General features: G+C 45.6%; 1 protein-coding gene across 3 annotated transcripts in view; it reads left to right on the forward strand.

Moving 5' to 3' along the window:
- The window catches only part of LGI2 (leucine rich repeat LGI family member 2), a 31,328-nt gene extending 24,046 nt beyond the window's left edge, over positions 1–7,282 (forward strand). For 2 of the 3 annotated variants that reach the window (XM_070613053.1, XM_070613052.1), the window contains exon 8: positions 1,900–7,282. In XM_070613053.1, the coding sequence (XP_070469154.1) occupies positions 1,900–2,717 (818 nt within the window). In that variant the 3' untranslated portion in view covers positions 2,718–7,282. The remainder of the gene's footprint in view (positions 1–1,899) is intronic. The other variant, XR_011538249.1, reaches the window with a different exon arrangement.
- Positions 7,283–12,466: the final 5,184 nt, after the last annotated feature.

Genomic DNA, 12,466 nt, shown 5'->3' on the forward strand with positions numbered 1-12,466 from the left:
CTGGTCATGGCACACACTGTGTGGTACTATTATTATTGTCAAAATGTTCTTTGGTGAACATTGAAAACCTTTATACTCAGAAAAAATAACAATATAATACAGTAATTAGTTTTAAACAAAGGAAAGAGACCAGGTTCTTGCCAGAAGACCGGAGCAGTGAAAGAGACAAGTAAATACCACTCTAAAACCCGCCCACCCCCAAGGTTAATACTAAGGTCAGAAATGGGGTAATTACCCTTGTAATTTACAGACCAAAGTCACTTTGATCCCAATTGCCTAGAAAATCAGGGGAAAGAAATAGCTTTTAATCGAATGACCTAGATGGAGGGTCAATACTCATTGAGACATGGGTGGTCCTGCTGCTTGCTGGCTGGAATGGGGGCATTAGGGAAGGCCTGGGGGTCTTGGTGTAGAGTAGGAGACAATGGGAGGAGGTGGCCCAGACACCACTGAAAATGTTCCCCTGTTCCTGCAAAGTTCTGATTTTGTGCTGCCTGAGCGGGATCCTTCAGACCGTTGCTCCTTCTACAGACGTTTATACACTGCCTGCTATGGCCAATGGCTAAAGTGTCTAGGCCTTTTGATTGTCAAGACAACTGCTTCAAGTATCCAGTAACAATAGCTACTAAGTATTGACCACTCCCTGTGTGGGGTGCTCTGTACTAAAACCACTGACCAGGAAATTTCTCGTTTAGTCTTTACTAGACCTGTAAGGTCAGCTCTGGTAGCATCCTCAGTCCCATTTTGTAGATGAGGGGCCTGAGCCCAGAGAGGTAACTGGCACAGGCTCAGGAGGCTTATAACGTGCAGGGTTGCATTTGGGACCTGGGCCACGAGGTCTAGAGTCACAGGGTTTAGCACTCTCCTGCCTTCCTTTGGCTCTGGAAATCAGAAGAGGTCAGATGTCTTCACAAGCCCTCATTTGTTTCTCCTGCTTCTGAGACCCAACTGACCGTTTTACCCTCACTAATCCCCCAAGAGAAGAAGCCTGTTTCATTGCCTCATTCTGCCCTGTGGTGTCAGGAGATACTTTTTTGAGTAACATGAAGACAATTAGTTTGGCGTGTCAGTGAATTTCCTGAGTTATATGCCTGCCTCTAAAGACAGCAGGGCCCGGGTGACAGGCACTTACCATACCTCTATGGAGGCACATTTTTTAAAAAATCTATTTTTTAATTTTTAATTGTGGGAAAATATATCTAACAAAATTTACCATCTTAACCATTTTTAAGTGTACTGCTCAGGAGTGATAAGTACATGCACATTATTGTGCAACCAAACTCCAGAACTTTTTCATCTTGAAAACTGAAACTCTGTACCCGTTAAACAACAACTCACCATTCTCCCCTCATCCGAGGCCCAGCCACTCTCTACCTTCTGTCTCTATGAGACTGACTCCTCTGGGTACCTCATATAAATGAAATCATATATATTTGGGTTGTTTATGACTGGCTTATTTCACTTAACATTGTGTCCTCAACATTCATCCATGTCATGGCGTGTGTCAGAATTTCCTTCTTTTTTAAGGCTAAGCCATATTCCGCTGTATGTATATACCATATACCACGTTTGTTCATCCATTCATCCATCCATGGACACTTGCGTTGCTTCCACCTTTTGGCTGTTGTGACTAGTGCTGCTATGAACATGGGTGTGCAAATGTCTGTTCGAGGCCCTGCTTTCCACTCTTTGGGGTAAGGATGCATATGTGAAGTTGCTGGACCATATCGTAATTCTATGTTTACTTTTTCAAGGAACTGCCCTACTGTTTTATACAGCAGCTGCCCTATTTTACATTTCTCACTAGCAGTTCGTTCGCAAGGGTCCCGATTTCACTGTGAAGGAGCATTTTTAGCTGTGGCTGCCCTAATCCTCTCTTCCCTTTCTTTTGGAGCACAGGCCAGTCCATCGTGGGCTGTAAGGCCATCCTCATCGATGACCAGGTCTTTGTGGTGGTGGCTCAGCTCTTTGGCGGCTCTCACATTTACAAATATGATGAGAGCTGGACCAAGTTTGTCAAATTCCAAGACATAGAAGTCTCTCGCATTTCCAAGCCCAACGACATCGAGCTGTTCCAGATCGAGGACGAGATGTTCTTTGTCATCGCAGACAGCTCTAAAGCTGGTCTGTCGACTGTCTATAAATGGAACAGCAAAGGATTCTACTCGTACCAGTCTCTGCACGAGTGGTTCAGGGACACGGACGCAGAGTTTGTCGATATAGACGGGAAAGCACATCTGATCCTGTCCAGCCGCTCCCAGGTGCCCATCATCCTCCAGTGGAATAAAAGCTCTAAGAAGTTTGTCCCCCACAGTGACATCCCCAACATGGAGGACGTGCTGGCCGTGAAGAGCTTTAGAATGCAGAACACGCTCTACCTCTCGCTCACCCGCTTCATCGGGGACTCCAGGGTCATGAGGTGGAATAGTAAGCAGTTTGTGGAGGTCCAGGCTCTCCCATCCCGAGGGGCCATGACCCTGCAGCCCTTTTCTTTTAAAGAGAATCACTACCTGGCCCTCGGGAGCGACTATACATTCTCCCAGATATACCAGTGGGATAAAGAGAAGCAACTCTTCAAAAAGTTTAAGGAAATTTACGTGCAGGCGCCTCGTTCCTTCACAGCTGTCTCCACTGACAGGAGAGATTTCTTTTTCGCGTCCAGTTTCAAAGGGAAAACAAAGATTTTTGAACATATAGTTGTCGACTTAAGTTTGTGAAGGTGTGATTGGTGAATTTAAGACATGTAGCACTAGCTCTCGCAAGAGAGGACCAAGAAAAAAAAATTTTTTTAAGCCAAGTTCAGAGCTCTGAAATTAAAAATGCACTGAAGAAATAGTTAGAAGTTTCCAAACTTTTAGAACTCACATTTTAATCAGGGATTGCGTTTCTTGGCTAACTGCATGACACGTCCATTCTCCCATTTAAAAAGACATCTTAAAGCCTGTAATTACTGAGAAAAGAGTACAGCATTAACTCTTGCCATCCAGGAAGGTAATGTGCTTTTTTGTTTTTAATGAGGAAGGAGAAAATCGGATAAGCTGGGACAGCTCTTATAATGAAATAAAAAAAAAAAAAAAGACCGAACAAACCATGGGCCCTGCTCATTCCATTTTAGCAATCCTTTTGGGAAGAACGCTTAAAGCCAAAGTCAGCTGAAAAGATTTGCTGATGATTAGTTTAAAAATCTGATAACACTCAGCAATGCTATTTTGAGCCATCCCAGTTTCCTGAATCCCCCTTAATAGCAGAATGTTGGCTATTTCATTGGCTCATATGGATGCTCGTCATGGGTGTGTTAACAAAATAATGTTTGACATTGCTCCCTCCCTTTGCTATAAAGAAAATATTCTGCTGACACATGTCTAGGCCCATGACGGCCTGTAGGCCCCGGAGTGACACAAAGAGATTTTCCCCTCTTCCTTGTGGTTCAGAGCTGACCCCGTGGTGCCCGGAGCAGTAACGGTTCTTTGATGCTCTCCGTGCCTCAGCTGCTTCTCTGACCCATCCTTTGAGTTTGTGGGTAACCAGCAGATAGGCCAAAGACTGAATGGTGCTTTTTATTCTGTCCTTTAAAGCAATAGAACAGGTATTTCCATCTGATGAGCATCTGGTAGAATTTTTGAAGTAGGATGTTGTGGCATCAAAGAGGACTTTACACAAGAGTCCGTGTACTTTGAAACCTTGGGATGGCTGCTTGATTGATGCATATCTTTGCCCTCTGGGCAACTTAATATTTCAGATACTTGAATGCCCACCTCCCTTCTCCTGTGACAGTCCTGCTTTGTTGATTTGCTGATGTTGCCGCTGGCCACGCAGCCCATCCGATGGTGCTGCAGCCCCCAATGGCAGGACCTGGGATACTCCTGACAGCAACGCTCCTCGCTCTCCCGCCACTCAGCTAAGGCACCCCCGGGGCCCCCACACTCACATGGGGCCACGTGCTGCTCATCCTGTCCAGCCTGGGGTGGGGGGGGGGGGTCTCAGGCTGATCAGTTGGGACCAGCTTTGGAGCCAGACATGCTGAATCCCGCAGGCCGGGTCTGCACTCGGGACCAGGTGCCTCTTTCAAAATGGGCCTCTCTGGTGTGGTCACCTGGGAAGCTTGTGGGGTCTGGTTTTGTGGAAGGTTCCAGGTGGATGTTCTGCCTGATTAGCTGATTAGCTGATTCTCTTCAGAGAATATTCAGTGAATGCTTTTAAGGGGTGGCTCTCAAGGCGTAACCCAACAACTTCTCTTCTAGCCAAGAAAATAGCACAATCATTGTACTGTATTGTTATTTTTTAATGATTGTTTGCCAAGTCATGACTAGGTAGATGTTTTGCCACAAATATGAATGCGTTTGTTGTTTCCAGACTTTAAGCAATGCAGATCGAGGCAATAAATAGCACTTAGAGAACAATGCATCAATGTCACAACAGCACTTGGGCACATTCTGGGGACAGCAGGCTGAGGGCTTCCAGCCTGGGACACCAGGGACTTTAATGAACTAGCTCACCCACCCAAAGTAGCATTACTGCTTGAAATTTTCCTACTAAGCACTAAGTAAACAGAAGAAAAGGGGCTTGTCTTCATTTTTTAAGCACAAGTCACTCTTTCTTCTGCGTTCTTTTGCCTTCCTGGTTTATTTGAATTGACTACGAATGCCCAGATCCCCACGTCGGAGGCTGAAAGTGGGACAGCTCTGCTATCCCTCCGGCTGTCGAGATGGGCACACTATTCTTTCTGGCGCGTGGAGCCCCTCAGAGAAGCCTGGGTGGAGAAACAGGCACGTGGCAAACAGTGCCAGAGACATTTAGACAGTCCCAGCACTTGTGCAGGTGGAAGTGATGTTCCCCATTCCCGCCACTTATAGAGAAGGTGGACTGGAGCAACTTTTCACGGTGCTGCCTCTACGGAGCAGCACACCCACCCCAGCGTCACCTCTGTGGGTGAAGTTGGGAGCCAGCCATTTGCGCTCACTACGCTGGTGGCCATCGCCCAGAATCTGGAAAACCAGGAAGCACAGGTGCTGGGCTGGGGATGGGGGACTTGCTGAGTCCACATGAGACAGTGGAGTGTGAAAGAAAGATCTAAAGCCCTTGGGAGTGAGAGGGTGGGTAGTCCACTCAGCTGCAGCCAGATTTTCTTTTTAAAATTTTTTACCAGTTGGGAGTCTGCGATCTAGAGTCCACAAGGTGAGGGTGGAGACATTTGCTCTGGAGAGCAATGTACTAAGGGAGCGTGGATGTTCTTGGCGTGAGGTGGTGGAAGCTTTGCTTCGTCAATCTTACTGCTCCATCCAAGAATCCTCGAGTTTTAAACAATTTCTGCAAGACGTTTTTTTCCAGTAACAATGTACGACAAAAAAACCAAACCACAGCAAAAACCCAAAGCAGAGAGACATGTGGGACCATCCCCTGTGGAGATGACCTGAGGAGGGGCTGCTCTTGCTTCTTCCTTCCTTCCCATCAGCCATTAGTTAATCATCTTCTCAGCTCGTTTCTTCTTTATAATCTCTGTGGCGAGGCTCCCAGACTCCATCTCTCCATGTAGCCATGTGGCCAAGCCACACAGCCTTAAACTAAGGACTTGTCCCCAAACTCCATGAGCTCAGGAATAGATCTCTTAAGGAGACTCTAAAAACGAGCCTTCAGTGCGAATGGCTCTGTGTTCTTGGGCAATAGATAATAAGACCACCTTGCATTTTGGCAAAGCTTTACTCTTCGACGTACATTTGTGTTCATCTCATTCGTTCTTAAATAGTTCTTCAGTTTATTGGAGGACAGGTATTCTAATTTCAGAGAGAAAGAAATAGAAAATCCAAGTCAGTTGCCTGCTTAAGATTATCCAGTAGTGAGTGGCAAAGCCAGAACTTTCCCTCTGAACAGCCGGCTTTGTGTTTTCTTTCCATGACGCTCTGCCATCCCTCAAGTAAAGACTTTTTATCATGATTTTGAATATAGCAGCACCTTGAGATAAAATAAAAAATGCAACAAAATATGCAGAGCCAGAAGGAAAATAGTGCTGAATAGACACCATTCAATCAGCTGGTGCATTTAACGATTAAATCCTGGGAACAGCTATTCCGTGCAAGGCCCCACTCTTGAAAGTCTTCCAGAAGTTTCAGATCGTTTTCTGGTCTAAAGAGAGTTTCTAGCTGGCGCGGTTGTTTCTCCCCCCACAGAGCTGTGGGAGGGATGTTAAGGTTGAGACACATCTGGTTCTTGTCACAAGGTCCACAAGATAAACAAGAAGAGTTCTATGAAGGAAAAACTAGGAACTCGAATGCACGAGCGATGATGAATTGCTCCCAGCCGTAATCAGCCCTTGGGGAGCGTGCTGAAAATGGCAGTGTTGCATTTTTCTTCCCCATGGAGTGAGAGGCTGTGTATTTTTAGGAAAGAAATCAGCGTGGGATGCTGGAGGTTTGGCTGCTAGGAACACTCATGATGGAAATTTCTCCGACTGGGGGTGTAATGAAAGAGAGATGAGGGCCTGCAGGAGGGGAGTGTATCTGCATGCCACCTAAAGGAAATCCCTTTAGCCCGCTTCCTGATTCCTCGGCGGCAGCGGTAGCAGCTCCTCCCTGGCAGTTTTGGAAGCGAGTTCTTTAATTAGGCAGTGGCCAAAGATGCTTTTAGACAGCGCCCTGGAGTGGAATGCAATAATCTAGTTGTTGATGCAGTGAGTAGGGTGGTCCAGTCTTGGGGGGACAAGGGAATGGGCGGAGAAACAGGGCAGATGGCTGTGGAGGAACCTCTTTTGGGAAAGTAGAAATAAATTGGAAGGATAGAAAAGGTAATAATGATTTCCTTTGCCTCACCCAGGCAAGTAGAGAGTGGAACGACCAGGCAAATTAACAGCCTCCCAATTATTAATGAAGAGAACCAATTGTAATGCTAATTAAAATAAGAATTATATTATAAAGCTACTGAGATCTAAACCAAGGCACTCTTATCCTTACATTATTCCACGGCTTGTATCAGAATCTACCTTTCTTCTAGTAGGAAACTGTGCATTCCCTATCAATCCCTTTGACTATCAGGAATGTATAAAATTGTGATAAAATAGGCCCACGTGCCATTTGGTAGCATTTTTATGTGTTTTAAATGCATAACTTAGATAAAATAAGAATAGCTTATATGTATGTGAAAGCAAATTTCACAGTATGCAAGCTACAATGGATGAATTTTTAGGCTGAATATCTATTTAACTCTTTTTGGTAAATAGAGTTGACAAACGACTTGCCTCTTAATTCAATACATTCTGTAAGCCTATGAATAAAAAGTAGCTCCTGCCTAATATGGCTTTGCTCTCTGGTCTGCTTGACTATGGATATGGCCACTTGACTCATAGAGTTGAAGGGACATCCCTGATGGGCTACGGAGACAGGGTGGAGTCTGCCCATTTATCTTTGTGGCTTTCTCCCTGTTTACATGGAAGATGGGCACCACAGAGGCCTTTTGCTTCTTCTACTTGCAAACTAAAAAGTCACAAAAAGTCACTGAAGACCTTTATAGTTACTCCTCTCCCTGAACTGCAGAATCATAATCTTGACCGATTGACAAAGAACTCTGAGGATCTTTGGGTATCTTCTGATTCTGCGTGGTAAGAAGGAGATGAGATGGCAGGATCTCATTGGTTGGGTTGAACCATGAACAGCTTGAGGGCAGGACTTTTGACTTGTTCTCTCACATCTGGGGTCTAACCTGGTACACAGTAGGCATGCAATAAAGGTTTGCCATGTGTCTCTGTGGTTTGCTCTAAGATCCATTTGGTTTTGTTAGACAATGAAGGGTCACCAACTCAATTCACTTATGACTGTGTACCTACTGTGTGTCAAATACTTTGATATGCTGTGGGGCTTTTCAAAAAGTACAGGTACGGAGTTTTTGCCTTGTGGGACTTACACCGTATTTAAGAGGAAAAGTCATAATTGCATGAAGCTATAGTTATGACACAAGGTCTGGGTAACATTCTACATCACAAAGCAGTGTGTCACTAATTGTGAAATGAATGAAACAGGTAGGGGTGATAACCAAATATTTAACAACTTGTATGGCAGGTGCACTGAATTAGTTTTCTACTGCTGTGTAACAAATGGCCACAAATGTTGTGGCTTAAAACAAAACACGTTCGTTGGCTCCCAGTCCCCGTGGTCAGGAGTCCTGGCGTGGCTTAACAGGGTCCTCTGCCCAGGGTCTCACAAGGCTGCACTCGAGGCATCAACCAGACTACCTTCTTATCTGGAGGCTCGACTGGGGAAAGATCTGCTGTCCAGCTCCTTCAGGTGGCTGGTGGAATTCATGTCCTTGTGATTATAAGACTGAGGCCCGGCTTTCTTGCTGGCTATTGGTCAAGGAGCCTCTTTCAGCTCCTTGAGGCTGCCCACAGCTCCACGCCAGGGCCTTCTCCATCGGTCCTCTCACAACATAACTGTTGGCTTCTTCAAGGTCATCAGGAGTCATAGGTGTGACATCCCATGGCCTTTGCCCTATTCTGTTAGTTTGAAGCAGGTCACATGTCCTGCCCTCACTCATAGGGAGGCAATTAGAAAGAACACAACTCATGGGGGGAGGGGGTCACCTTAGGGTGTGTCCACCACAGGCACCAACCAAACAGAATGGGTGCCCAGCTGATCAGAATAGATACTAACCATAAACAACCACTGACCTGGGCCCAGTACATTCCAGTGGAGCACGACCTGTGAATACAGATGACAAATTCATAGGAGAAAAGGTCACTTCAGGCCAGGGCAAGTACCCTTTTGACCAGTATAGAAGGGAGAAGGGCCTGGTTCCTTTTCATTGTTGCTTTCTGCCATTAAGTCATTGTTTTGTGTTTGTGGAGAACTGCAGAAAAGAACTGTATTTTTCCAAACCTGAAAGTCAGAGGCTCATTAATCCTGATATCTCGGTGCGTTTTGTCTTGGAACTAAAATGCTCTGTGTAAACTGCCCAGACCAAATCATGTGCCCATTAGCAAGGCAAGTACACTTATTTTCTCTGTTTCTCAGAGAGCTAATTGGGGGCTAACTATCTAAGAAGAATTGGAGGCATAAGTAATGTGTCACTTTCATTGATCACCTGTTCCAGCAGTTGGCTTCTATACCTGCCCTTCAGACAGGACAACCCTTTGCTAACCAAGGCCTAATTGGTACATATGACTTTTTCCAACAAATTGGTAGCAGAGCTAAGACTGAAGGCCTAGGATGAACCCTATCTCTTTGCCTCTGTTCCAGGCAGCTTCTTGCTAAACCTGAACTTCTCCTGCCTTCAGCCAGACAACAAAACAAGGCAATACAGGAAAAGAGGCGTACAGTAACGAAAGTGCTACCCCAAGTGCCCAGCACTTTATGAAATCTGTATGTCAGCCCTGAAGAACATTCTCCTGCATTCACCTCCAGGTGTCTAGTCTAGGAAATCTGCTAAAAACCAAAAGAAAAAGTGTGGCTGGGTTCCTTCGTCTTACAAGAAACAATTGTTAGGACAGAGAGAAGCCTGCCCAGATTTCCATGCCCCACCTCACCCCGTCCATCCTCGCCAGAAATGACCCAGAGCCCTGATCAGCCTCTCCAACGGTAGGGCTGACAGATTCCAGGTTGTGTCGCCAGCCCAATCCATTCTGTCACCAGCCCAATCCGTTCTGTTGTCTCCCTGTTTGCTTTAAAGTGTTGTATGGGCTGAAGAGCACATGCAAGTAGGTTTGGGGCCTCAAGAGAAAAGAGTGGTCTTGACACTTGTCCTGACCCTGGGCTCAACTGTGGTGTGATTCACTCCTAACTCCTACATGTGTTTCTTCTACCCCATCTAAGAATTCCAGACACATTGCAGCTCCAAAATATTTTTATTTCAAGTTTACATAGTTCCTTTGTTTCTTTGGATTACGGCATCTTGGCTCATAAATCTTGGGAAAATCCAAATTAACTTTTTCACTTGATTCTTTTTAGCTAATGTTGAGTATCCACTATGTGAACAGCACTGTGCTAGGTACTGAGGATACAAAAGTCTTCAGAAACATAAGAAAAGCATTGAGGAAGCTTTAAAAATAGTGCTTCCTTGCCATTTTACATTTGTGGTGGGAATTCTCGGGGCACATGAACATAACCTAAGTAAACAATAAGATCCAGCTGATCCAGTCTCACCACAGTGTAGCACTCAAGGAAACAACCCAAAAACCAAAGAGCAATTCAAGTAATTCCGATCTCTACCTGTGTCCTGAAAGAAGAGGAAAGTCTGCTTATAACTGTTCACACACTGCTTCTTAAACTCAGTCTCCCCCAAGCCTCTTGCTCTCCAACACCTCACATCCAGCAGCGGCCCCGAGTCTTCATTCAATAAAACCTCCCTTACATCACCTCTCTGACTACTGCTTGGCCCTCTTTCCCATTTCTCCACATCAGTTTTCCTGGGAAGACAGTAGAGAGAAGGAAGCCCTAAATGCTTAAATATTGATATATTTTATTCCTGCTAGAGTAAATTCAGTAAATTTTAAGATTCTTCTGCCTTTGCTTCTCTCTGTCGGCACCATGCTACCTCGGGTGGTTTTAAAATATGTTCACAAATTCTTTAATGCCCCTCCTCTCAGGATGTGGAGGCTGATTTCCCTCCCCGTGAGTGTGAGCTATTCTTAGTGACTTGCTTCTAAGCAATAGAATGTGGCAGAAGTGTCAGAGCATGACTTTCAAGAATAGGTCTTAAAAGGCACTGTGGCTTCCTTCTTGCTCCCTCCTGAATTGCTCACTCTAGGAGCCAGCCGCCATGTTGTGAGGATGCTCAAACAGCCTGTTGAGAGGCCCACATGGAAGGAACTGAGGCCTTCTGCCAACAACCAGCACCAGGAAGTGAACTACCTTGAAGGTGGATCTGTCAACCCCAGTCAAGCCTTCAGATGATTGCAGATCTGGCCAAGATCTTGACTACAGCCTCATGAGAAACCCTGTGCCACTAAGCCACTCGTGGATTCCTGATCCATAGAAATCAAGATAATAAGTGTTTATTGTTTTAGGCTGCTGAGTTTTAGAGTCATGGATAACTCATATACCTTTTTTATTGGCTTATAGGAATGAGATTGCTGACAAATGAATCCATTAATTTGAGAAAGTTTAGGAACCAACACACACACACACACACACACACACACCCCATTCTGTAGCATATACCACACACACATGTACACATCACACACATACTATCCTACCTCTCCCACAGACCACACACACATACACACCACACACACACGCAAATCATACCACACACACACATAACATAAACACATACCACACACACACACACCAGCCCATACTGCCCCACACACATACACATTGTTTAAGGGAGAGGTGTCATTTCCACAATGATTCATGCCCAAGTTGGTATGTGCCTCCTGAGCAAACAGCTGTATTGAAATCAAAAGGAGAAAACGTTCAATTTAGCTAAAACGTCAAGAGAGGTTTCTTGAAGTTATTTGAGCAGAGTCTTGACTGGGAATTGAATGTGGAAAAGGACTGTAATTTCCTTAACTTCCTAAGCACTCCCAAGAAGACTTCTTAGTGACAACAAGGATTCTAACCTGTCTTTTGAGGATTGTGACTCACTCAGAGAAAGATGAGGATGTTCTGAAGACCATCCCAGATTCCTCAGAGACATCTTGGTCGACTCCTGGGCTTTGAGGTCATCCTGTCACCAGCTGCTATGGACTGAATGCTGGCGTTCCCCTAAAGGTCGTGTGTTGAAGCCTAACCCCCAGAGTGATGGTATTGGGAGGTGAGGCCTTTGGGAGGAGATGAGGTCGTGAGGGTGGAGCCTTCATGAGTGGATTAGTGCCCTTATAAAAAGAAGAAGGCACCATGGGGTCCCCGCTCTCCACAGAAGGCAGCCATCTGCAAGCCAGGAAGAGGGCTCTCAGGAGACACTGAGTCTGCCAGCACCTTGGTCTTGGACTTCTAGCCTCCAGAACTGTGAGAAATAAATGTTGTTTAAACTACTCAGTCTACGGTATCCTATTATAGCAGCCCGAACAGACTAAGACACAGGCCCCTCTTCTCTGTCTGAACACGGTACCCATTGAGAAATAGGGAAATGCCAGAATAGCACTTTTGTTACTGGTAAGGGTTACATGGGAGACTGTGACTTATCATCTGCAGGCAAATGGGTTTCCTAACACTGAACCCCAAAACAGACAGATTGATATACATGGTCACAGACTCACCGCCTGGAGAAGCAGGGGACGTGTTTGCCTCTGCAGGCGGACCAGGAGGGAGAGGGAGAGAGCAGCTGTTAGCACGTCCAGTTTCTCCGTCCTAACTCACCGTTCACATTGGGACGTCCCGCCTCATCTCAGGTGGAGAGAGTGGAGCAGGCAGTTTGGTGCTGGCAATGTTAAGCTCCGGGGCTCCCTCCACGTGGAAGGAGACATCAGGAGTAGGAAAGAAATCTTTTCTCCACAAACATCCACAACTCAGGACGAGGCGGTGTTTCTTTATCCTTG

The sequence above is a fragment of the Equus przewalskii genome, chromosome 3, assembly GCF_037783145.1.
Source record: "Equus przewalskii isolate Varuska chromosome 3, EquPr2, whole genome shotgun sequence".
NCBI classification, from domain to species: Eukaryota; Metazoa; Chordata; class Mammalia; order Perissodactyla; family Equidae; genus Equus; species Equus przewalskii.